General features: G+C 43.6%; 1 protein-coding gene across 8 annotated transcripts in view; it reads right to left on the reverse strand.

Moving 5' to 3' along the window:
* sema3d (sema domain, immunoglobulin domain (Ig), short basic domain, secreted, (semaphorin) 3D) overlaps positions 1-26,877 on the reverse strand; it is a 357,672-nt gene that overhangs the window by 138,941 nt on the left and 191,854 nt on the right. For all 8 annotated transcript variants that reach the window (XM_059654813.1, XM_059654812.1, XM_059654816.1 and 5 more), the window contains 4 exons: positions 26,745-26,864; positions 26,453-26,546; positions 8,166-8,294; positions 1,010-1,152 (listed from right to left, as the gene is read on the reverse strand). In XM_059654813.1, coding sequence (XP_059510796.1) covers positions 1,010-1,152; positions 8,166-8,294; positions 26,453-26,546; positions 26,745-26,864 — 486 coding nt within the window. The remainder of the gene's footprint in view (positions 1-1,009; positions 1,153-8,165; positions 8,295-26,452; positions 26,547-26,744; positions 26,865-26,877) is intronic.

Below are 26,877 nucleotides of genomic sequence, written 5' to 3' on the forward strand. Positions count from 1 at the left end.
CAACTTGCAACACTAAAAACAACAACAATGAAGGTCTATCCCATATGTGGCACTCATGGCAGAACCTGCCTTAAATAGACTGACCTCCTTAGCCATCAACAAGAGTACAACATGAGAAGTTGTCCCATCATTCACAAATTTGATCTGCTGCATCTTTACCAACTCATGTAAGTGGAAGGAGCCAAGGCAAATGCATTAGATTTTTAAATCGAACAAAAGCTGAAGCTTAATTGAAATACTGACTGTAATCATCAGAGCTTAGAGTATAGCCAATGTGGTTCTGAGAAAGTTAGAACTCTACTACAGACTGTTAGCCCAGAGTTTCTGCTCAAAATAAAGAGAAATCAAGCTGAAATTTCAGAGCTTTCTTAACAGCTTTCATTGAAATTAATGAAATAAAGAACTGCAGCTGCTGGAAATCTGAAACAAAGGCAGACATTGCTGAAGAAACTCAGCATATCTGGAAGCATCTGTGGAGAAAGAAACAGAGTCAACCTTTCAAGTCACTGTGTCACCATGCCAGTAGATCTGACACGGTAATTCTGCTTTCTCTCCACAGATGCTGTCAGACTTGGTGAGTTTCCCCAGCAATGTCTGTTTTGTTTCACTGAAGTTATTCCTAGTCTATGTTGAACCAAGTGATATTTGCTGGGCCAGAACAGGGCTTTCTACAATTGATCTCAATGCTTCCAATTGAAATGGAGGGAAATTCAAGCCACCATTCCAGATCACTCTCTGATGTCGGAACAATGCAGATTTGTTGGATCTATGAAGCAATAGCTTGCAAACTCTCATGCTGAGCTTCAAGAGAATTTGTCTTTGGGTCAGGTACTAAGAGACTATTACTGTCACTGCAGCCAATCACTCGCAAGAGTCTTCAAGGAGAGGAGCAATAAACTGTTTGCAAATTGCTTGCCACTTCATTAATTGTGGAGTTGACTGATTGTGTGAATAAACAACTCCTCGTTACAAGTACAATGAGGTCACAATGTCACAGTTCTTCACCTACCTTACAGACCCTGGCAACCCTGGAGAAAATGGACCGGTCAGAGGTGCTGCTGTCCTCTGTTGCTTCCCGAAAGAAAAAATATATTTTATCATCGTCAGTATTGTAGGTGTCCGGGATGGAAAATGCTCCGATAAACTTGGCTTCTGTAAATACAAATTTGCCACTTAGTGCACAGAGGCAGTTACTAATGAGCAGATTTAACAAACTGCAAATGGCATTGAATATTTAAATAGTCATAGGGTCATAGTGATATGCAGCTTGTAAACAGAACTTTGATCCAACTTGTTCATGCCACCCAGGTAGCTCAGATAAATCTAGCCCCTTTTTCCAGCAATTTGGCCCATATCCCTGTAAACCCTTCCTATTTATGTACCCATCCAGATGCTTTTTAAATGTTGTAATTGTACCAGCCTCCACCACTTCCTCTGGCAGCTCATTTCATACACGCACCACCCTCTGTGTAAAAACGTTGCCCCTTAGGTCCCTTTGAAATCTTTCCCCTCTCACCTTAAAGCTATGCCCCTCTAGTTTTGGATTCCCCCACCCCATGGAAAAGACCTTGTTTATTTACCCTATCTACGCCCCTCCTGATTTTATAAACCTCTGTAAGATCAGTCCTCAGCCTCCAATGCTCCAAGGAAAATAGCCTAAGTCTATTCAGCCTCTCCCTATAGCTCAAACCCTGGGAACATCCTTGTAAATCTTTTCTGAACCCCTTCCTGTTTTACAACATTCTTCTACTATCAGAGAGACCAGAACTGCGCACAGTATGCTAGAGGTGGCCTAGCCAATGTCCTGTACAGCTTCACCATAACTTCCTTACTCCAATATTCAATGCACTGACCAATAAAGGCAAGCATGCAAAACGCTGCCTTCACTATCCTATCTGCCTGCAACTCCACTTTCAAGGACCTATGAACCTGCAGCCTCAGATCTCTTTGTTCAGCAACATGCCCCAGGACCTTACCATTAAGTGCATAAGTCCTGCTCTGATGTGCCTTTCCAAAATGCACCACTTCGCGTTATCTAAATTATGCCCTATCTGCCACTCCTCGGCCCATTGGCCCATATGATCAAGATCCTATTGTACTCTGAGGTAACCTTCTTTCCTGTTCACTACACCACCACTTTTGGTGTCATCTGCAAACTTACTAACCATCTCTCCTATATTAACATTCAAATCATTTATGTAAATTGTGAAAAATAGTGGACTCAGCATTGACCCTTGTGGCACACCATTGGTCTCAGATGTCTAGTTTGAAAAGCAGCAGCCACCAATACCCTCTGCCTTCTACCTTTGAACCAGCTCTGTATCCAAATACCTAGTGCTCCCTGTATTCCTCGTGATCTAACCAGTCTACCATGAGGAACCTTGTCGAACACCTTACAGAAGTTCATCTCGATCAGCTCCACCACTCTGCCCTCATCAATCTTCTTTGTTACTTCTTCTAAAAACTCAGTCAGATTAGTGAGACATGATTTCCCACATACAAAGCCATGAGGACTATCCTTGATCAGTCCTTGCCTTTCCAAACACATGTAAATCCCATCCCTCAGGATTCTCTTCAACAACTTGCCCACCACCAATGTCAGACTCGCCAGTTTATAGTTCCCTGGGTTTTCCTTACCACCTTTCTTCAATAGCGGCATCGCATTAGCCATCCTCCAGTGTTCTGGCACTTTACCTGTGGCTATTTATGATCCAAATATCTCAGCAAGGGGCCCAGGAACCACTTCCCTAGCTTCCCACTGAGTTTGAGGGTTCACCTGATCAGATCCTGGGAATTTATCAACCGTTATATATTTTAAGGATCCAGCACCTCTTCCTCTGTAAGATAGGCATGTTGCAAGATGTTGCTCTTTATTTCCCCAAGTCCTTTAGTTTGTATAGCCTTTCCAACAGTAAACACCAATGTAAAATATTTATTTAGTATCTGCCCCATTTCCTGCGGTTCCACACAGAGGTGACCTTGCTGAGCTTTAAGGGGCTCTATTCTTGCCTCACTTTCCCTTTTGTCCTTTACACATTTATAAAATTCATTTGGATTCTCCTTAACTCACTTTGTCAAAGCTATCTCATGTCCCCTTTTACCCTTCTGATTTCCCTCTTAAGTACTACTGCCTTTATACTCTTCTAAGGATTCACTCAATATCTGCTGTCCATACCTGGCATATGTTTCCTTCTTTTTCTTGACCAAAAACTCAATTTCTCTAGTCATCCCTGCACCTACCAGCCTTGCCCTTCACCATAATAGGAACATACGGTCTGTAGATTCTTGTTATCTCATTTTTTGAAGGTTTCATGGCTGGATGTTTTTAAGGAAAGGCTAAATAAATTTTTGAACAGTAAAGGAATTAAGGGTTATGGTGAGTGGGCGGGTAAGTGGAACTGAGTCTCAAAAAGATCAGCCATGATCTTGTTAAATGGCAGGCCAGGCTCGAGGGGCCAGCTGGCCTACTCCTGCTCTTAGTTCTTATATTCTTATTTTCTTATTTTTTGGTAAATCCACCCCAATCAACTTTTAAAAGTTCTTGCCTAATACTGTCAAGATCAGCCTTCCTCTAATTTAGAACTTTAGCTTTTAGATCTAGACTGTCTGTTTCCATGACAACAAAATGTGAGGCTGGATGAACACAGCAGGCCAAGCAGCATCTCAGGAGCACAGAAGCTGACGTTTCGGGCCTAGACCCTTCATCCGGCCCCACCGAACTCATCTCCACCTATCTGGACTCCATTTTCTCCCTCTTGGTCCAGGAACTCCCCACCTACGTCCGTGACACCACCCACGCCCTCCACCTCCTCCAGGACTTACAAATCCCTGGCCCCCAACACCTCATATTCACCATGGATGTCCAATCCCTATACACCTGTATTCCGCATGCAGATGGCCTCAAGGCCCTCCGCTTCTCCCTGTCCCGCAGGCCCGATCAGACCCCCTCCACCGACACCCTCATCCGCCTAGCCGAACTCGTCCTCACCCTCAACAACTTCTCTTTTGACTCTTCCCACTTCCTACAGACTAAGGGGGTGGCCATGGGCACCCGCATGGGCCCCAGCTATGCCTGCCTCTTTGTAGGTTACGTGGAACAGTCCCTCTTCCGCACCTACACAGGCACCAAATCCCACCTCTTCCTCCAGTACATTGATGACTGTATCGGCGCCGCCTCTTGCTCCCCAGAGGAGCTCGAACAGTTCATCCACTTCACCAACACCTTCCACCCCAACCTTCAGTTCACCTGGGCCATCTCCAGCACATCCCTCACCTTCCTGGACCTCTCAGTCTCCATCTCAGGCAACCAGCTTGTAACTGATGTCCATTTCAGGCCCACCGACACCCACAGCTGCCTAGAATACACCTCCTCTCACCCACCCTCCTGCAAAAATACCATCCCCTATTCCCAATTCCTCCGCCTCCGCCGCATCTGCTCCCACGACAAGACATTCCACTCCCGCACATCCCAGATGTCCAAATACTTCAAGGACCGCAACTTTCCCCCCACAGTGATTGAGAACGCCCTCGACCGCGTCTCCCGTATTTCCCGCAACACGTCTCTCACACCCCGCCCCCGCCACAACCCCCAAAGAGGTCCCCCTCGTTCTCACACACCACCCCACCCACCTCCGGATACAACACATCATCCTCCGACACTTCCGCCATCTACAATCCGACCCCACCACCCAAGACATTTTTCCATCCCCACCCCTGTCTGCTTTCCGGAGAGACCACTCTCTCCGTGACTCCCTTGTTCGCTCCACACTGCCCTCCAACACCACCACACCCGGCACCTTCCCCTGCAAACGCAGGAAATGCTACACTTGCCCCCACACCTCCCCCCTCACCCCTATCCCAGGCCCCAAGATGACATTCCACATTAAGCAGAGGTTCACCTGCACATCTGCCAATGTAGTATACTGCATCCACTGTACCCGGTGTGGCTTCCTCTACATTGGGGAAACCAAGAGGAGGCTGGAAACCGCTTTGCAGAACACCTCCGCTCAGTTCGCAACAAACTACTGCACCTCCCAGTCGCAAACCATTTCCACTCCCCCTCCCATTCTTTAGATGACATGTCCATCATGAGCCTCCTGCAGTGCCACAATGATGCCACCCGAAGGTTGCAGGAACAGCAACTCATATTCCGCCTGGGAACCCTGCAGCCTAATGGTATCAATGTGGACTTCACCAGTTTCAAAATCTCCCCTTCCTCAACTGCATCCCAAAACCAGCCCAGTTTGTCCCCTCCCCCCACTGCACCACACAACCAGCCCAGCTCCTCCACTCCACCCACTGCATCCCAAAACCAGTCCAACCTGTCTCCACCTCCCTAACCTGTTCTTCCTCTCACCCATCCCTTCCTCCCACCCCAAGCCGCACCCCCATCTACCTACTAACCTCATCCCACCTCCTTGACCTGTCCGTCTTCCCTGGACTGACCTATCCCCTCCCTACCTCCCCACCTATAGTCTCTCCACCTATCTTCTTTTCTCTCCATCTTCGGTCCACCTCCCCCTCTCTCCCTATTTATTCCAGAACCCTCACCCCATCCCCCTCTCTGATGAAGGGTCTAGGCCCGAAGCGTCAGCTCTGATGATGGGTCTAGGCCCGAAACGTCAGCTTATGTGCTCCTGAGATGCTGCTTGGCCTGCTGTGTTCATCCAGCCTCACATTTTGTTGTCTTGGATTCTCCAGCATCTGCAGTTCCCATTATCTCTGTCTGTTTCCATCACTATTTTGAAACCAAAAGAATTATAGTCACTAGCCCCAAAATGCCCCCCACCACTGACACGTCACTCTCCTGCCCTGTCTTATGCCCCAAGGGTAGGCCAAGCTTTGCCCCTTCTCTAATAGGGACATTCACAAGATTTTTTAAAAAATCAATGATGCCCTTTTGTTAGAAATGTTATTATTTCATATCCATGCACTCCCTAATCCACCACCCCTCTTTTTGCACTGGAGGCAAAAAACAAGTGAATTTCTCACCCATCCCACATTCCCCCTCATTAACACAGTTGGCATTTGTTGGTCTCACTGAAAATGCATGAGAGCAGAAAGTAACAGGGTTTAAAATGGGCAAAAGAGCAAGCTAGCATAAACATCAAGAAGATCTTGTTCATTCACAGAATAATTGGCATTTGAATGGATTTTGAAGTCAAGTATCAGACAGGAGACAATCATAAGCAGAGTGTGTGGGATATTTTCTTTGGTTGAATCATCTATTTTAGGTCAACCCTCTCATGTATAGTTATGTGGTGACTAGAGCTTTGGGTCCAGATGCTCCCAGATTAATGGCAATTTTAGCCAGTCTACTCTCATTAGGACTCAGATGTTGGAATACTCGGCAATTACAAGCTATCAGCAAGGACACCACTTCTCACATTTGTGTCTATATGTGTGCTAGAGAGTAGACTCAAGATATGTAACCTGTTTTATATTGAGTGGAACTCAAGGACAGACATGGTTAGATATGCACGCACACAGCTGCAACATCTAGGCTGAGTAAGTGGAATTACTGCATACTCCAGAAGGTGGCATTACTTCTGTCATAAAAATGAAGATGACAAATAAAACCTATACAGTTTACAAGAAATCACCAACAAAATCAGCTTTGTCAGCATGAATCTGAAGTGGTTTGAGAAGACTTTCTATGGTTGGGCTCCCATTTCCCAGTGCCTTGGAAATCAGGCTGACCAGCTCTCTCTGTGTAAGATTGGAACCTTCAGTTGGCATATATCAAAAACCATTGTCTTTTGATTCAAAAGCACTGATGTAGTCATGGCATATATCAAATAGATCTAATATCTTTACATGAGAAATGACAAAATGATGCATTGCTCCAAATTAAAACAGCAGTAATTTAACAAGATGCTAATTCCAATCAGTCAAGAAGGTTTGGGATAACAAAGTGTGGAGGTGGATGAACACAGCAGGCCAAGCAGCATCTTAGGAGCACAAAAGCTGACGTTTCAGGTCTAGACCCTTCATCAGAAAAGGGGGATGGGGAGAGGGTTCTGAAATAAATAGGGAGAGAGGGGGAGGCAGACCGAAGATGGATAGAGGAGAAGATAGGTGGAGAGGAGAGTATGGGTGGGGAGGTAGGGAGGGGATATGTCACTCTGTGGAGGATGGACAGGTCAAGGGGGCAGGATGAAGTTAGTAGGTAGGAAATTGAGGTGTGACTTGAGGTGGGGGAGGGGATAGGTGAGAGGAAGAACAGGTTAGGGAGGTGGGGATGAGTGGGCTGGTTTTGGGATGCAGTGTGGGGGGAGGGGAGATTTTGAAGCTTGTGAAATCCACATTGATACCATTGGGCTGCAGGGTTCCCAAGCGGAATATGACTTGCTGTTCCTGCAACCTTCGGGTGGTATCATTGTGGCACTGCAGGAGGCTCAGAATGGACATGTCATCTAAGGAATGGGAGGGGGAGTTAAAATGGTTTGCGACTAGGAGGTGCAGTTGTTTATTGCCAACCGAGCATAGGTGTTCTGCAAATCAGTCTCCAAGCCTCCACTTGGTTTCCCCAATATAGAGGAAGCCACGCCGTGTACAGTGGATGCAGTATACCACATTGGCAGATGTGCAGATGAACATCTGCTTGATGTGGAAAGTCATCTTGGGGCCTGGAATGGGGGTGAAGGAGGAGTCGTGGGGACAAGTGTAGCACTTTCTGCGGTTGCAGGGGAAACTACCAGGTGTGGTGGGGTTGGAGTGGAGCGTGGAGCAGACAATGGGGTCCCGGAGAGAGTGGTCCGTCTGGAAGATAGACAAGGGTGGGGATGGAAAAATGTCTTTAGTGGTGGGGTCGGATTGTAGATGGTGGAAGTGTCGGAGGATGATGCGTGGGGTAGTATGTGAGGACTCGGGGGATTCTCTTTTGGCGGTTATTGCGGGAACGGGGTGTGAGGGATGAGTTGTGGGAAATGCGGGAGAGACAGTCGAGGGCGTTCTCAAACACTGCAGGGGTTATGTTGCGGTCCTTGAAGAATGAGGACATCTGGGATGTATGGGAGTGGAATGCCTCACCCATAAACTCATCATCATCATCTGTAACATTCCTGTAAATGATATGACATCCAAATCTCAGCACTATTCATTTGATCTCCCGTAGACTGTATTCAATCACCTAAAAAGATGAAGAAGTGATTGCACCCTCATACCATTGAGCCAGTAATGTTCCGAGAGATCTGTGCGGATGTAATGCCGGCTGGCTGGAGGTCCCAGAGAGCGGGAGAAAGCAGTGTCTCTACCATGAAAATCAGATGCTGTACCAGCGTAAAGGTATTCCCCTGGAAATAGAAGGCGGGTGAAAATTAAGTCCAATCAAGTTACAGAAGAATTCACTTCATCATGAAAATAGTTGAAGAATATCTGGCATAAGATAACAAAGTGTGGAGCTGGATGAACACAGCAGGCCAAGCAGCATCTTAGGAGCATCTTGGATTCTACAGCATCTGTAGTTCCCATTATCACTGAAGAATATCTGGCTGTGTTTCTTGGTCAATCTTGTTACAATGACAACATACAAACATATCAATTAGGAGCAGGAGAAGGCTGTTTACATCAGCTGTCATTCAAGAAGATCACTGTGAATTGATTGTAACCTCAAGTCCACCTTTCCACCTACCCAAGATGATCTTTCACCCTCATGCTTAACAATAATCTATTTATTTATGCCTTAAAAACGTTCAAGAGTTCTGCTTTACTACATTGATCCCAGAGATAGGGCTTTGTCTCATGAAGAGAGAGTGAGCAGTTTAGGCTAATAGTATCTGGAGTTTAGAAGAATGAGAGGAGATCAAATGAGGGATATAATATACAAAAGAGGATTGACAAAGTAGACTAGGAGAGGATGCTTCCTCATGTGGGATAATCTAGAATGAGAAGTCTTAGTTTTAGGAGAATGGGCAGTAGATTTAAAACAGAGATGAGGCAAAATTACTCCTCTCAAAGGGTTATAAATATGTGGAATTCATACCCCACAGTGTGGTGAATGTTGGAATATTGAGGAAATAGATTTTTAACCCGTAACAGGTTAAAGGGTTGTGAAGCGCGGGCAAGAAGGTAAAGGTCAGGCTGAGAATGAGATCAGCCATGATCCTATTGAATGGGGAGCAGACTTGAGGGGCTGAATGGATCTCCCCTTCCCCTACTGCATCCCTCAACCAGCCCAGTTCGTCCCCTCCCCCAACTGCACCACACAACCAGCCCAGCTCTTCCCCCCCACCCACTGCATCCCAAAACCAGTCCAACCTGTCTCTGCCTCCCTAACCGGTTCTTCCTCTCACCCATCCCTTCCTCCCACCCCAAGCCGCACCCCCCGCTACCTACTAACCTCATCCCACCTCCTTGACCTGTCCGTCTTCCCTGGACTGACCTATCCCCTCCCTACCTCCCCACCTACACTCTCTCCACCTATCTTCTTTACTCTCCATCTTCGGTCCGCCTCCCCCTCTCTCCCTATTTATTCCAGTTCCCTCCCCCCATCCCCCTCTCTGATGAAGGGTCTAGGCCCGAAACGTCAGCTTTTGTGCTCCTGAGATGCTGCTTGGCCTGCTGTGTTCATCCAGCCTCACATTTTATTATCTTGGAATCTCCAGCATCTGCAGTCCCCATTATCTCTGATCCTATTCCTGGTTGTTATGTTCCATGTCCTTTTCAAGAAGGGAAATTCCAAAGCCTTCAATGCTCTGAGAGAAAACATCTCACATTGTTTCTGTAATCATAGAGTTCCTACTGTGTAGAGGCAGGCCATTCAGCCCAACAAGTCCACACCACCCCTTGAAAGAGCAACCCACCTAGACCCATCTTCTATGTCTAACCCACCTGACCTAGAGCCCCTGGACAATTTAGTATGGCCAATCCACATACCCTGCACAAAGTTTTGGACTGTGAGAGGAAACCACAGTACCCAGATGAAACCCACACAGGCACAGGGAGAATGTGCAAACTCTACACTGACAGTCAGCCAAGGGTGGAATCAAATCCAGGTCCCCGGCACTGTGAGGCAGCAGTGCTAACCACTGAGCCAACGGGAAGCCTCTGATATTTGAATAATGGCTTCTCATTCTAGATTCTCCCATGAAAGGAAACTTTCCCTCGTCCCCTCCACATTTCCCTCCCCACAATCTTCCCCAACCCACACCGACACCCCCACCCCCGCCCACTCCGGTCAGTACCCCGTAGATATTCTAAAAATAAACAAAACACTGATTGCTGCTCTGCATAGGTTGGATAGATTTCACATTGAGTTTAACACTGTTCATCAACATTCCTTTACTCGGTGATGTCTCGTACTTCACAGTCTGTTATCACTTTGCAATTTTGTCCAGTTCATTTTATAAATTGTATGCAGCCTCCTCGAATTCTACAGTCCCTGCTAGTTTGAGAATGTTAGCTGCAAATTGACAACTTGTCGTTGTGTATTTCAGCACGAAATCTGTGAGCTGCCACATTGTTCAAGCGCCATGTCGGGCATGTCCCACTGGTGGAAGGTGGTAGCCTGCGTGGGACATGAAAGGTTAACACACATGCCAATGAAACACAACCACAGTGTTCTTGCGAATGACTAACTCATTATCTCATTTTGTTTTTGCAATTTAGCAGTAAAACGTACTCTCAGCAACATTATTACAATTTTAATGTCCTTAAACTATTCCATTTATGGAATATATAGTACAAAAATGCACATACATATAAAAGTATAGTCCTTGGAAAAAGTGAGTGTTTTATTTTTATCATGATAGGATTAGGGTTTGTTTTGACAAAATAACTTTTTTATTTATTCATTCATGAGATGGGGGTGTCACTGGCCTTATTTACTGCCCATCCCTTATTGCCCAGAGGGCAGTTCAGAGTCAACCACATTGCTATGGGTCTGGAGTCACCTCTAGGCCAGACCTAGTAAGGATGGAAGATTCCTTCCCTTGAGGACAATAGTGAATCAGATAAGTTTTCCTGACAATCAACAATGGATTCATGCTCATCATTAGATTCCTAATTCCAGATATTTTTATTGAATTCAAATTCTACCATCTGCCACTGCAGGATTTGACCAGGGTCCCCAGAACATGATGTGGGTCTCTAGACTAACTGTCCAGAGATAATACCACTAGATCATTGTCTCCCCTGGTAAAACACAAGGTAGAGGATGTTGAGGGCTGCTGCTCTAACCCAATGGGATCTCCAATCTCTCATTGTTAATTTTCTTCTTTTTCTGTGTCATGGATGAGGTTGGTGGTGAGTCAGAAGAATATGAAGCAGAATGTCAATTTTTTTTATTGCACCAGAGAGGAGAGATCAAGGATAAATTATCAACATTAAAAATTAGAAGATACCTTTTCCCCTCCCCCAAAGAATAATGGACGAAAAATTTCTAGGCATTTAGAAGAGGAGTAGGCCATTCAGCCTGTCAAGATACAATGCATTGAGAAAGTCCAAGGCCGATCTAATTGTGGCTGTAAATCCACTTTCCTAACTCTCACTCATATCCCTCGATTCCATTGCTGATCAAACATCGGAATAAATGTGGAGCTGGAAAAGCACAGAAGGCCAGACAGCATCCGAGGAGCAGGAAAGTCAAAGTTTTAGATCGAAATCCTTCATCAGGACTGCGATGGGGGAGGACCCCAGAAATAGAGAGAAGGGGGTGTGACTGGGTTCAAGGCTGGGTGAGATGGAGATAGTTGGATGCAGATGGGGGTTATTGCGGTTGGTCAGTGGGAAGAGAAGGTGATACGTGAGTTGGATGATGTACAGGTTGGGGGAGCAATGATTTTGAAGCTGGTGAAGTCAATAATCAGACAAAGGGTCTTGACCTGAAATGTTAACTTTCCTGCTCCTCTGATGCTGCTTGGCCTGCTGTGTTCATCCAGCTTCACGCCGTGTTATCTCAATAATCAGGCCATTGCGTTGTAAGGTCCCAAGGCAAAATATCTGGTATCATTCCTCCATTTTACATTTGGCCTCACTCTGGCAGTGGGGAGGTCAAGGATAGATTTGTCATCAGGAGAGTGGGAGGGGGAGTTAAAGTGGATAAAAACCAGAAGTTCGGGTTAGTTAGTGCATGCGGTCCCCAGGTCTATGCACCTCATCTATCTGACCTGCTGTGTTTTTCCAGCTCCACATTTATTGACTCCAGCTTCCAGCATCTGTAGTCCTTACTGTGTTGTAGATCAAACATGTGCCTGACTTGGCCTTAAGTATATTTTTATCTTAGCCTCCAATGCCCTCTGGGGCAGAGAATCCTGAAGACTGATGAACCTCAGGAGAAAAGAACTCCTCCTTATCTGCCCTAATGATAAGTCCTGTTGCTGCTTGCCTTTGCTCAAGATTTCTCCATAAGAAAACTCCTTCTTCCAGCAGGTATCCTCAGAAATCTATAAGTAAACTCCAATGAGTATGGACCTAACCTGTTCAGGCTCCCCGCAGTGGACAATCCTTCATCCTAAGAATCAGTTTGTTGAAGGTTCTGTTACGTGTTTCCAATGTAAGGTAACTTAAACTATGCATAGTATTCCAGGTGCAAACTCACCATTATCCTACAAGTTTTTTTGCAATGCTTCCCTATTTGTCTCCATCACTCTTGTCATAAATATCAATTTTCTTAATTACTTAGTATATCTGCAAGCTAATATTTTGTGATTCATGTACCAAGGCATCTAGATCTGCAGTCTCTCCCCATCTATATAATATTCTGCTTTTCAATTGTTCCTGTCAAAGTCAACAACTTCACTTTTTCCAATATTATGTGCTACCTACTAAATTTTTGTCACTCACTTAATCTATCTCCCACTGCAAAAGTTTCATCAATTTCTTACAACTTACTGTCATACCAAACTTGATGCTGTCAGCAAATATAGCTATAACACAATTGTCATTTCACGAAATTGATTAATAGAGAGTGCAAATAGTTGAAGCTCCAGCGCCGAACCCTGAGGTACTTCCCTTGTTACAGCTTGCCAATCTGAACATGATCCATTTATCCCAACTCTTTTTCTGGCTAGTTAACCAATATTCTATCTATGTTAATAAATCACCATGATCTCTCTTACTTTATGCAGCAGCCTTTTAATGTGACACCTCATAAAATGCCTTTTGGAAATCAAAATACACGACATATCCAGGTTTCCATTTATCCAACCCAAAAAACCAAATGCCTGTAATAAATCTTTTAAACATGAACTGACTTTCTCAAAACTCTGACACAGCAGATTGTTTAATAATTTTCTAAATGTCCCACTGCAAGTTCATTCATAATGGATTCTTATATTTTTCCAGTGAGAGATTTTAGACCAATTGGTGGTAAGCTTCCTGTTTTTTTGACTTCCTCCTTTCTGGAATACCATCATGAGCAACATCATGGACGCCTTCCATGAGACAATATCAGAGCAGAACTAGGCCATTTGGCTCATCAAGGCTGCACTGCCATTTGGTCATGGCTGATATGTTTTGCAACCCTACTTTCCTGATTTTTCCCTGTAACACTTGATCCCCTTACCAATCAAGAACTTATCTATTTCTGTCTTAAATATAATCAATGGCTTGGCCTCCACAGCCCTCTGTGGCAATAACTTCCACAGATTCACCACCCTCTGGTTGAAGGAATTCCTCCTCATCTTAGTGTGAAAGGGCTGTTCTTTCACTCTGAGGCTGTACCCTTGGGTCCTAGTCTCTCCTATAAGTGGAAACCTCCTTTCCATGTCCACACTGTCCAGGAGTCTCAGTATTCTGTAAGTTTTAATCATATTCCCCCCACCCCATTCTTCTAAACTCCATTGAATACAGGCCCAGAGTCCTCAATCACTGCTCATGTGATTAACCCTCCACCTTCAAAATCATTCTTGTAAATCTCCAACATCAACACATCCTTCCTTAGATATGGAGCCAAATACAGCTCACAATGTTCCACGTGTGGCCTGACCAGGGCCTTGTGCAGCCTCAGAACCACATCTCTGTTCTTATATTCTATTCCTCTTGCAATTGTATTTGTCTTCCTAACTGCCAACTGAACCTGCATGTTAACCTGAAAAGAATCCTGAACTAGGACTCCCAAGTCTCTTTCTGCTTCAGATTTCTAAAACGTTTCCCCGTTTAGAAAATAGCCTACGCCTCTATTCTTCCTACCAAAGTACATAACCTCACACTTTCCCACAATATATTCCATCTGTGCCCACTGTCCTAGCTTGTCTAAGTCCATCTGCAGCCTCCCCATTTCCTCAACGCTACCTGTCCCTCCACTTGCCTCTGTGTCATCTCCAAACTGAGCAGCAAGACCCTCAGTGCCTTCATCCAGATCCAGATGGCTCTTATCTCATTTGGCAGCCTGCTGTGCGGCACTTGGCTTCTGGAAATCCAAATAGATCACGTTCACTGCACCCCCCCAGTCTTGTCTAACTATTGATTTTTTCGTTAGTGTACATCCTTGCTGTATGCTTCTAGCAGCAAGTGCTGCTCATCAAGAACTTAAACCTTAATATTAACACTAGTGATACAATTACATAATTAAAGGCTCATATAGCACAGTGATAGGGTCCATACCTTTGAGGCTGTACCCTTGGGTCCTAGTCTCTCCTATAAGTGGAAACCTCCTCTCCATGTCTACACTATCCAGGCTTCTCGGTATTCTGTAAGTTTTAAACATATCCCCCCCACCCCATGCTTTTAAATGCCATTGAATACAGTCCCAGAGTCCTGCTCCAGAGATGTGTCATAACAGGCTGATTAGAAAGCATCTTGAAGTGGTGATGAAAGATTTAGACTGAGTGTTAAAGAACTGTGAAGCTCAGTGGGTAGAAAGTGTTGTAATACATTATGCACACTGTGCCTTCTTGAAGGACCAGTAGCAGCCTTTGCTGGGAACAACTTTTTATTAGATGGATCAAATTTGTTATTTGTACTAGGTGGTTCTTCTTCACATTAATATGATACATTTGAAATATTTCTGAATGTTTTTATTAAAATCAGGTTATAAAGAAAATATGTGTTGAATTGAAGTAAGGCTTTGTTGAAAATATTTTTAGAGCAAATAGCACTGTGCAATTTCAGAGAATATGTTACTTTATGGGGAGTCAATTCTCATTTTGCTCATTTGAACTACACCAGCGAAAGTCTGTTGGAAAAGCACAACACACTGAAACGGTGGCTGTTCATAAGGCTTCCTACAGGGATGACTCTTTCAGGGCAAGACATCTTTCTTTTCAAACACAAGCTTTAAACAAATAAATGAAGTGGTCACCAATACCCTTGCTTCTCCTCACCACCCCTGAATGGCACTGTTTACGGTTGCCATCAATCAGACGCTAGACCTCGTCATCAGGGTTGGTATCAATCGTAACGTCCTGGAGGTAGATGTCACATTGAGGAATGAACAGCATAATCACTATTTACCCAACTGTCAGACATGCAATGACCATGGCCCATCCCAGACTGCCCTTTCTCAAGATACAGTTCTTAAATATTCCAGTTATCCCTTGGTAATCATCCCGCTCTGCATAGCTTGGAGTCAGTTGAAATGCCCTTTGAACAGCAGGAATTTCAAAAATGGATTGATCCCACTTTTGCTCAAGAAATTTTACCAACTCTAATGTCTAAAGATAAACATATCTGTTTCTCTTCGTCAATTTCCTTCAGGAAGCTGTGTGGAGCAGAGATCAGTGATATATTCGGCAAAGGTGGATCTGAGAGGCTGGTCAAAGAAATTGTGCACATTAATGTGATACTCTTTCAAATATTGTCGAGTTTTGACAATGGTGCCTCATTCCTGCATTTAGCAAATGGAACTACAAATCCACAAGCACTCGTGCAATGTTGGGCACTGCACACCCATGAACTTATAGATTCACGATGCATTGTGCAAGAAATTTCTCAACATCTTCGAGGGGGCAAGTATTTTATTCATGCTCTGTGTATCATCAGGCTCAGCCTTGGACAGACAAGGAGATGTATGAATACATGTGAATGCAAGCCAAGCCTGTTTAACCTTTTTTTTTCTAAGGCAACCCAGTCATTCCCAGGCTTTAGTCTACTAAATCTGTTCTAAACCATTTCCGACGCACTTACATTCAATGCACTTCCACTTATGACATTAAAATAGGGAGGAAAGTAGTTTCATTGAAGAAACAATAAATTTACAAATGGATATGTATTGGTTAGGCAAATGGGTCAGAATTTTGCCGATAGACTCTAATGCACATATAGATGTGAAGTTATCTGTTTTCATTGGAAGAATAAAATGATAACTTACTATCTAAATGGATAGAAATTTTAAAATGTTTCAGTGCAGAGGGATCTGAGTGTCTTTGTACATATATTGAAGACACCCAGTCTGCAGGCAGTAAGGAGGGTAAATGGAATTTTGTTATTTATTGCTACGGGAATAACATATTAAAATTAAAAAGTGTTGCTGCAACTGTACAAGACCTTGGTGAGATCTCATGAAGTATTACATGTAGTTTTGGTCCCCTTACTTGAGGAGCACAAGAACATACAAGTTATAAGCAGGAGTAGACCATTCGGCCCCTTGAGCCTGCTCCACAATTTTAAGGGCGTTTTGGTCCCCTTACTTGAGGAGGAACATTGTTATATTGGAGACACTTCAGAGAAGATTCATTCAATAATTGGTTTATAAGGAGGTACTGAACAGCTTACGCTCATACATCTAAGGAAGGGTGCCTCGACCTAAAACATTAACTCTGATTGCTCTCCACAGCTGTTGCCAGACTTATTCACTAATGTTGTTTAGAGAAGGAAACTGCCGCTAGCTGGTCTGTCCAACATGTGACTCCAGACCCATAGCAATGTGGTTGACTCTTAAGTGTCCTCTGCTCAATTAAAGATGGGCAATAAATGCTGCCAGGCAGCGATGCCCCTCATCCTGTGACTGAATAAAAAAAACTTCCAACAATTTCTGTTTTTGTTTAAGCCTATACTTGTTCAATTTTCCAAGAGTGATCCAACCGAGGTATATAAAATGGTAACGGAGATTGACTTACAAGCACAGAGAGGATGGTTCCCCTTATGGGGCAATCTAGGATAAGAGGTCATAACTTTAGGCTATAGGGTGACAGGTTTAATACAGGCGAGGAGAAATTACTTCTGTAAAAGGATCATGGATCTGTTGAGTTCACTATCCCAGAATGTGGTGGATGCTGAAACACTGAATACATTTGAGGAGGCGGTAGGCAGATTTTTAACCTGTAACAGGTTAAGGGTTATGGAGAACAGGCAAGAAGATGGAGTTGAGGCCGAGATGAGACCAGCCACTAGCATATTAAGTGGTGGAGTAGGCTCAAGGGGCTGCATGGTCTACTCCTGCCTATAATTCTTATGTTCTTATGCTCTCTAAGGAAGGATACCAATACTGTACAAGTACTCCAAATGCAATCTCACCGGCATCCTTTATAAATGAAGCAAAACTGCCCCATTTGTGTCTTAAATTCCCCTCACAATAAACACTAACATCCTATTAGCTTTTCTAATAATTCACTGTACATGCAGATGAACCTTTCATGATGGATGAATGAGTATACCCAGCCTCCTCCTCGTGGTGGCATTGTGGTAATGTCACTGAGCTAGTTAGTCAACGACCCAGACTCATCCTGTGGAAACATGTGTACAAACCCCACCATGACAGCTGGTGCTATCTACATTCAAATTCTAGATCTGGACTTCAAAAGTTGGCCTTAGTGGGGCTCATAGGAGCTGCCGATGCTCGAGTCTGAGACAACAAGGTGTAGAGCTGGATGAACACAGCAGGTCAGGCAGCATCAGAGGAGTAGGAAAGCTAATGTTTCCAGTCTGGACCCTTCTTCAGAAATGGGGTGGGATGCTCTGAGGGTTCTTCATTTCTGAAGAAGTGTCCAGGCCTGAAATGTCAGCTTTCCTGCTCCTCTGATGCTGCCTGACCTGCTGTGTTCATCCAGCTCTACACTTTGTTATCTTAATGGGGCTGCTTCTGATAGATTGTGGTTCAATTTTGCTGTTATTTCATTTGGATAAACAATAAATGTAAGGACAGAGAGTTAAAGGGAGTAGATAATCAGCTAGATCTTGAAAGGCCTGTTGGATGTTTTTCATCTTGTTGTACTTTGCAGTACAATTATTTGATTTGCTGTTACTCTAGCCTCAATAAACCTTATTTAAGAGAATGCTGGCTGTGTGTTCAGTGCTGGCTCTGTGGTACTGAGGAACATATGAAAACTGTGCTTTGATTTTGTTTGAGTTTCCAAAGAAATAGCCTCTTTGTAAGAAACACTGTCATTATTCCCCCATCTATTGCTGCGGTGTTCTCAATATCGAGGCCAAAGCATCTGTCAGGAATTACTGAGGGCGTTTTCAGCAGCTGTCCCATTCATTATCAATTAGCGCAGAAAGCTCAGTTCACTGGAGAGCAAAGGAAAGCTGCAGTGTCATTATTAATGACTAAAATGAATAATTGCAAAGAGAAAGTTTCCACAGTGAGTTTTCCAGCTGTGTACTGATACCAATAATCTGCATATGTCTATCATTTGCTCATTGCTTTCTTTCTTAGTCAGTAATTCACTTTTTTGATACTAGGGCTGTAAATTAATGTAACACTTAGTTCAGACATTAGAGAAAAATGTGAACAATAATCCATGATTGTTCTTAAGTCTTTGAATTGATTAAACACTGAATGTTAACTTGAGGAATTTTAGTATTGAAGAACATTGTACACTTTTAAAGACAATGTTAAACTTCCTGCATCAGACATAGCAAAGTTTTAAATTGCCACTTGTGCACTTTATTCATCACAATAACTGGGCTCTGATGCGAATTTCATTATTCTGCAACAAATGGTATATTTGTGCTGTCAAGATTATGGAATTATTGTAAAATAAAAGTGCTGACTGCTGTATATAGTTTGAAATTGCTTGTTTTATGAGACATAATAAGATCAGACTGCTGCACAGTACGAGACCAGAGGGTGAGAGGTGAGATAGAAAGATCATAAAAATTACAGATTTTTGGAAGATCAGCACACAGACATTAAACCATCCCAACCGTTTACCCTCTTTTAAAATTGAGCACAGATAGAAAGCATCAGAAGATGTCATTTCTGTCTGGTAGCTGTTGGGGTCCAAATAATTACCTTTAAAAGTCTCTGCTCAGCATGAGAAATGGAAAAACCGTCTCATTATGCTAGTGGGGCTATTATTCTGCATTAATAACACAGTATAAAATGTTGCTTGCTTTGCAGAAATGTACTATAAAACAAGCCCCTGTACCTGCAGAGTGTCACTGAAACTAGCTCATTGGCAGCATATGGTAGATTGGTTAACAATATGGAAAATTCACCTAGCCATCACTAGTCCTCCTGCCTCAGGACAATACCCAAGCTCTGTTTGAAGTGTTCTACAGGATCTCTCGGCAACATGTCACTCCCTTCTATCCTACCAAGGCAGTTCCAGTAGCACAGTGGGAATGGTCCTGCTTTAGAGCCAGAGGCTCTGGGTTCAAGTCCCTCTCTAGTAGTTGACGGCCACGGAAAGTTCATAATGTGGTTGGAAAGGTCAACTATTGACCTGTAAATCCATCCAAAGTGTAACTGCTAGATGGCAAGAGTGAGAGTGTCGGCTGTGTAATGAGGAGTGTTCTCTCTCAGATGTCTGGCAACAGACTATATGACCTGTTCCCGGAAAGAAACAATTATTGAAACTGACAAAAGAAGAAGGGTCTTGACCCGAAACATTAGCTTTCCTGCTCCTCTGATGCTGCTTGGCCTGTTGTGTTCATCCAGCTCCACACCGTGTTATCTCAGAAGCACATGTTTGTCTGATTTATGTGCAACATGATGCAGGAAACTCTTTAAGTCTAAGTCATTGTTGCAAAACTTACGCGTGCAGGCCAAATGCAAATGGGATCTTTTACTTTGCAGCTACGTTCTCCAGATCAATTTTATGCTTGGTAAACACAGGCACCAGCTCCCACAGTCAAGCTTTCACTTCAAAACCATTCATATTACATCTGAAAGAATTCATGAATATCCTACGCTGAAAATGAACTTTTTTTCAGAGTCGCACGTAAGAATTTGGACTGCAGGCTTCAATCGCTTCAGAAAACAATAAAATGTTGTGTACACTAAATATTTTCATCACACTCAAAACTATTTGGAGGGACACAACACATAGTTGGAAAGTGAGTAGTTTGGCAAAACATACCGCCTTACTTAGAATAACTAATTCAAGTATCACCTTTCTGCAGAGTAAGGTCCCGCATCACGGTCACGGTCTTGTTGAACTTATTTATTTACTCATTTGTGGGATGTGGGCATTGCCGGCTGGTCCTGTATTTCTTGCCCCATCCCTACTTGCCCCTTCATTGGGTGCGGATGAGCTGCCTTCTTGAACTGCTGCAGCCTACCTGCTGTGGGTTGACCAACAGTGCCCTTAGGGAGGGAATTCCAGGATTTTGACCCAGCGACAGTGAAGGAACGGCGATATATTTCAAAGTCAGGATGATGAGTGGCTTGGAGGGGAATTTGCAGGGGCTGGCGTACCAATGTATCTCCTGTCCCTTTCCTTCTATATGGAAGTGGTTGTGGGTTTGGAATTTGTTGTCTGAGGATCTTGGTGAGTTTCTGCAGAGCATCTTGAGGTTGGTACACTCTGTCGCTACTGAGTGTTGGTGGTGGAGAATGCGGTGTCAATCAAGGGGGCTGCTTTGTCCTGGATGGCGTCAAGCTTCTTGGTTGTTTTTGGAGTGACGGTCATCAGGCAAGAGGAGAGAATTCCATCACCCTCCTAATTTGTGCCTTTTAGACAGATTCTGTCAATGGATTTATCTATAAACTATCTGTTGCTATCAATGGGACATCCTAACAAATTTGTTCTATTTTCCTCCATGATTCCCATTGTCACACAGCTCAGTTGGTTATGGGACAGAATCTGAACCATGATCGAAGAAAGTCCAGCCTTACAGTTGACTCTCAACTTGTGAAAATTATGTAAAATAGTGAACCGATCAAAAAATGTGCATTGTCCTGTTTTGCTAAATTGATCAGAATTCAGTTCTTTTTATAATGTCAAATCTTTGTTACTTCGACAAGTAGAAGATGGGAGAACATTAGATACAGCAATGCAACAAAGGTCAAGCTCTGGTACCTGCGCAAACTCCATTGATGCCCCTCTCCCTGTTTCTAATGCCGCTAGAAATCACCGAGTGTGTAACTGCTCTGCGTTTCTTATCTGTCTAACCGGCCCCTCCAACCGCATCAATGCTCAAAACCCTGGGGTTGGATTTATTCATAAGGCTGATCAAAGCTACGTATGCAGCCAAAACAAAATCTATCCCTTCAGACAGTCAACATAATGCACTTGTTTGCACATTTATAGTCAATTCCACATAGCTCTGATGCAAGATTCATCTGACTATGCTCTGTTATTCAGCAGTGCTCTGAGCAGTCAGTTTCCTTTGACACAGTGCTGAAAGCATTGGGTCCTTGTGTGTTTTTCATAAGAGCTTCCATCAAAAGAATGTCAGGCATCACAGTAGGAAACACTTGTGAGTGGAAAATCTTTAGTATTCTCACAGTTCATTTAAAACACCAGACTTTGAACAGAGCAAAGTAATCATACCTTGCGCTGCAAATATCACAAGTCATGTTATTCACTAATATTTGGAAAAATGTGTCGTCAAAATCATATTGCTGTGAGAATGCAGAGTCACGATTTCAAAATGGCAAGACTATCATTACACAAGATGAGAAAAAAAAGATTGATTTATATCAAATGGCAGCTCCAAATAACTACTGGAACTCATTTTTTTAAAAACACATAGCAATAAAAATTTCATTTTGGCAAAGTCCTTAATTCATTTGTTTCTTTTATCATAAGCTAATCATTTGTAAACATCAGGTTCATTCACAAACTATCACCTGCGTATCATTAGATCAATTGAACTATACTTGTGTCATACGTAAGCACAGCATAAACTGAAGGGAGTATGCTGCATCAATAAATCAGCAATAACACAGAGAAAGAAGCCACTCAGGGATACCACAGCAATAGATACGATTGAAGCTATGAATTTATTTTTTTTTAATTCCAAAATTTGATATGACAACAGATTAAGGCAGTCCGTTTGTAAGCTTGGAAGCACGGTTTCTTGTGAGCTCACATAGATCTCATCGCTAAGATGGTCTATTTCCACTTCCAAATGATCATCTGACTTCACCCTGTCTCAGCTCATTTTCTGCAGGACCCTCATTCACATCATCATTAGCTCTATTCAGATATAGTAGGAACTGCCGATGCTGGAGAATCTGAGATAACAAGGTGTAGAGCTGGATGAACACAGCAGGCTAAGCAGCATCAGGGGAGCGTTTCTGATGAAGGGTGCAGACCTGAAACATCAGCCTTCCTGGTTCTCTGATGCTGCTTGGCCTGCTGTGTTCATCCAGCTCCACACCTCATTATCATTAGATCTATGCTCATTTTTGCCATTAAATTTCAAGCTGATCTATGGCATTCTACCCTCTGTAAATTGGAGATTACCTGAAACATTTCTGCCTATATCTTAGATTTTGCCTTGTCACGTCTGTGTGCACTGGCCTACACTGGCTCTGCAGTTAGGATACATCATGTTTTTTAAAAAAAATTCTAATTTTTCTTTTTCAAATCGCTCCATGACCTCAGTCCATTGAATCTCTATAATCTCATCCCGTCCCACAATCCTCTGAGGTATTTGTGCTCTTTTATGTCTGGGATTTTCTGCATTCCCAGTTTTAATTGTTCCAGCATTGGTGGGAATCCTTTCGGTTGCTTCAGCCCCACACTCTGGTACAGCCTCCCGACATCCCTCTATATCTGTGCCTCACTTTCTTCCTTTAATTCATTCATTAAAACCTCTCTCTTTGGCCAAGATTTTGGGGATCAGCTCTGATATCACTTTATATGGCCCAGCATCGAATTTTGTTTTATAAAGTTCCTGTGAGACTCTTTGTGATGCTTCCTATGTTGAAGGCACTATGGAGAGGTGCTGTTGTTGTTGTAGCATCAATCAGAACAGATCTATGGTGGGATTTCTGATTTGCAAAATTACTGTGTAATGCGTCTTATCAAACTGCTGAGAATACTCCTTGGTGATTGGCCAACAGCTGACAGGCTATTATTCAGAGAGTGAGATAGGTCAGGTTGTCCTCCAATCACCGTGGTGCTATCGAGTGGATTGTTGGGGTATTGCCAAAGGTAATCGATTATACGGCCCAAATAGTGGCAACATGTAGATTGCACTTTTGGTGTGTTACTGGCTGAGGCATTTACTGCTCACCCCTAATTGCCTTAAGGAGTTGGTTGTGAGCTTCCTTTTTTACCCTCTGCAGTCCACAATATAATTAGGGAGGGAATTCCAGGATTTTGGCCCTGCAACACTGAAGGAATGGCAATATATTACCAAGTCAGAACGGTGAGTGGCTTAGAGGGGAACTTTTAGGTAGATGGTAAAAAGCTTCTTTAGTGTTGTTGGAGCGGGGTGTATTCCATCAACTATTCTGAGGAACTCGGCAGAGATGTCCTGGAGCTGAGATGACAGACCTCTAACAACCACAACCGTCTTCCTTTGTGCCAGGTATCACTCCAACCATTGGAGAGTTTGACCCCTGATTTCCAGTTACTCCAGTTTTGCTAGGGCACCTTGATACCACTTGGTCAAATGTGGCTTTGATTTCAAGGGCCGTCACTCTCACTTCACCTCTGAAATTCAGCTCTTTTGTACATGTTTGAGCCAAGGCTGTAATGAGGTCAGGAGCTGAGTGGCCCTGGCAGAACCCAAACTGGGCGGCACTGAGTAGCTTATTGCTGAGCAGGTGCTGCTTGACAGCTCTGTTACTGACACCCTCCATCACTATATTGATGATCGGGAGTAGACTGATGGGGCTGGGTTGGATTTGTTCTGCTTTTTACGTATAGGACATATTTGAACAATTTTCCAAATTGTTGAGTAGATGCCACTGTTGTAACTGTACTGGAACAGCTTGTCTAGAGGAGAAGCAAGTTCTAGAGCACACAATTACCAGAATACTATCAGGGCCCAAGGGCATTGCAGTACCAAGTACATCCAGCTATCTAGTGTCATCACATCGAGGGAATTGGTTTGGCTGAAGAGTGACATCTGTAATGCTGGATACCACTGGAGAAGGCAAAGATGGATCAAACACTTAGTTCTGGTGGCTGAAGATTGCTACAAAAGCTTTAGCATTGTCTTTTGCATGGATTTGTTGGACTCTTCCATTGATTGAAGATTGGGATACTTGTGGAACCTCCTTCTCCAGTGAATTGGATTGCAGAGCGTAGATCTGATCCATTGGTTGTGGAATCACCTAGCTCCACCTATCACTCACTGCTTCAGCTCATTGACATGCAAGTAGTCCCATATTGTAACCTCACCAGGTTGACACCCTAATTTTAGGTCTGGCTGGTGCTGCTCCTGGCATGCCCTCCTGCACTCTCCAGGGTTGATCTCCTGGCCTGATGGTGATGGTTGAGTGGGGATATGCTGGGCCATGAGGTTACAGATTGTGCTGGAGTATAATTCTGCCGTTGCTGATAGCCCGCAGCACCTCAGGATTGTCCAGTCTCGAGTTGCTAGATCTGTACAAAATGGGTCCCATTTCACAAAGTAATAGTGCCACACAACACGATGGATATTATTCTGAATATGAAAACAGGACATTATCTCTACAAGATTGTCAGCAAGGCAGCTTGAAGTGAGATGAGGAGTAACATCTTTATTCAGAGAGTTGTTGGGATTTGGAATGCATTGCCTGGGAGAGTGGTAGAGATGGATTTGATTGGAGGTTTCAAGAGAGAGCTGGAAATATTTTTGAAAGTGATGTATTTGGACGGCCACGGAGATAGGGCTAGGCAATAGGATCAGTTAGGTAGCTTTTTCAGGAGCCAGTACAGATACAATGGATTGAATGATTTCCTCCTGTGCTGTAAATTTTATGAATCTAAATTATACAGTTGTATGACAAGCTTGTAAGATAGGTCTCCTGATTTTGGCACAAGCTACGGATGTTAATGAGGAAGACTTGCAGGGTTGGCAGGGCTGTTTGTGCCATTTGGCATTTCCAATCCCCTCACCGATGCCAAGTGGTCTGTTCTTTCTCATTCCTTTCTTTCAACTCTCAATCAGTGACTTGTTAGAATGTTTTTGGCAGTAGTTAACAGTTAACCACATTGCAATGGATTTGCAGTTACATATAGGTCAGATACGGTAAGAATGACAGATTTCTTTCCTGGAAGGAAATTAGTGAACCAGATGGGTTTTTAACAACGGTCAACAATGGTGTCATGGTCATCATCAAACTTTGAATTGTTTATTAATATCCAGCTCTCTGGATTGCTAATGTAGTGACAATGGCACTGTGCCACCATCTGCCCCAGTGTCACAATTTCCAATACATATTGGTATGGTAAGGGCTACACTGATGGGCATCACCTTTCAGTAAGGTCCTGCCACTGCACCTGGCATTTTCCACTTGGCATAGGGACTTGGTTCAAGGGACCAGAGTTATGGGGGGCATTGGGCCAAAAGGCACTGGTGCCAGGGTATGGATGGCAGGACAAGCTCAATTGCTCCAAAATCTCTATGATGGCACTGCCTTCAGTATCCGCAGTGCTCCAGGCACAAAGCAGTCAGCTTTGCAGTCCCCATGCATAATTTTAGACAGATTGTAGACCTACTAGATCATTAGTCCGAAGGATTTCAATTAACAGATTAGATTAGATTCCCTACAGTGTGGAAACAGGCCCTTTGGCCCAACAAGTCCACACTGCCCAGACCCATCCTCCTATAACCCATACACCCCTGAACACTATGGGAAATTTAGCATGGCCAATCCACCTAGCCTGCACATCTTTGGACTGTTGGAGGAAACTGGAGCACCTGGAGGAAACCCATGCAGACACGAGGAGAATGTGCAAACTCCACACTGACGGTTGCCCGAGGCTGGAATCAAACCCGGGTCCCTAGTGCTGTGAGGCTGCAGTGCTAACCATTGAGCCACCGTGCCACCCCAGATAGGCTTAGGATGTAAACTGTCTATTGTTCTGTGCCAAAGTCAAAGATAAAGCAGTAATATTCAAACTCAGTTCAGTCAAATTCTACATTTGACATTCAAGATTTCTAACTTCTATGTCTGAATATATCACTACGGTTATCTTTACTGAAAATCAATGTCAGCATAAATCTTTCATTTTTATATGAGCGGCTTTCATCAAATCCTCAGACGTTTACACCATAGAGCTGACTGGCTTATCGAGTTAAAAATTATGAAGACATTAATTCTTTACAAATCAGGAACTTATCTTGAAGAAATCAAGGAGTCACAGTGAAAGTGTAAATCACTTTTAACTGCTGTTTTACCTTGAGGAATTCTCACTTTACGACATGACACTACACACCGAAGTGGAAATGTTCTTTTTACCTGTTAACACAGAAGCAAAAGGTTGCTGTGGGTCAAAGGGACACTTCAATCTTCCAGACTCGAGACCCTGCAAGTCCAGTCGAAAAACCGGCTCCTGATAAAAAATAAAGATTACCTCTCAGAAATATGTTTTGAATGAATGAATCTCTTTGTATTAAGCGGGAATCATCGATGCAAAATACCAACAGGGTGTTGTGAAAATCCCTTTGAAGGGAGATGATGGATGATATTCATTCTATTTGCTGCTTATCCTGTCATGTACCACTTATAACAGTAGCTAAAATTACATTACCTCTGCCCGGGGTCCCAGCTCAATGAAGGCACACATTGGGTGGAAGGCTCCAGTGCCACAAACGTACGTGTGGGTCTTGTTGTAATTATGAAGGACCCTGATGAAATTCGCACACTCTCTCTGTTCAGGAAAC

Source organism: Stegostoma tigrinum, chromosome 25, assembly GCF_030684315.1.
Source record: "Stegostoma tigrinum isolate sSteTig4 chromosome 25, sSteTig4.hap1, whole genome shotgun sequence".
Classification (NCBI taxonomy): Eukaryota; Metazoa; Chordata; class Chondrichthyes; order Orectolobiformes; family Stegostomatidae; genus Stegostoma; species Stegostoma tigrinum.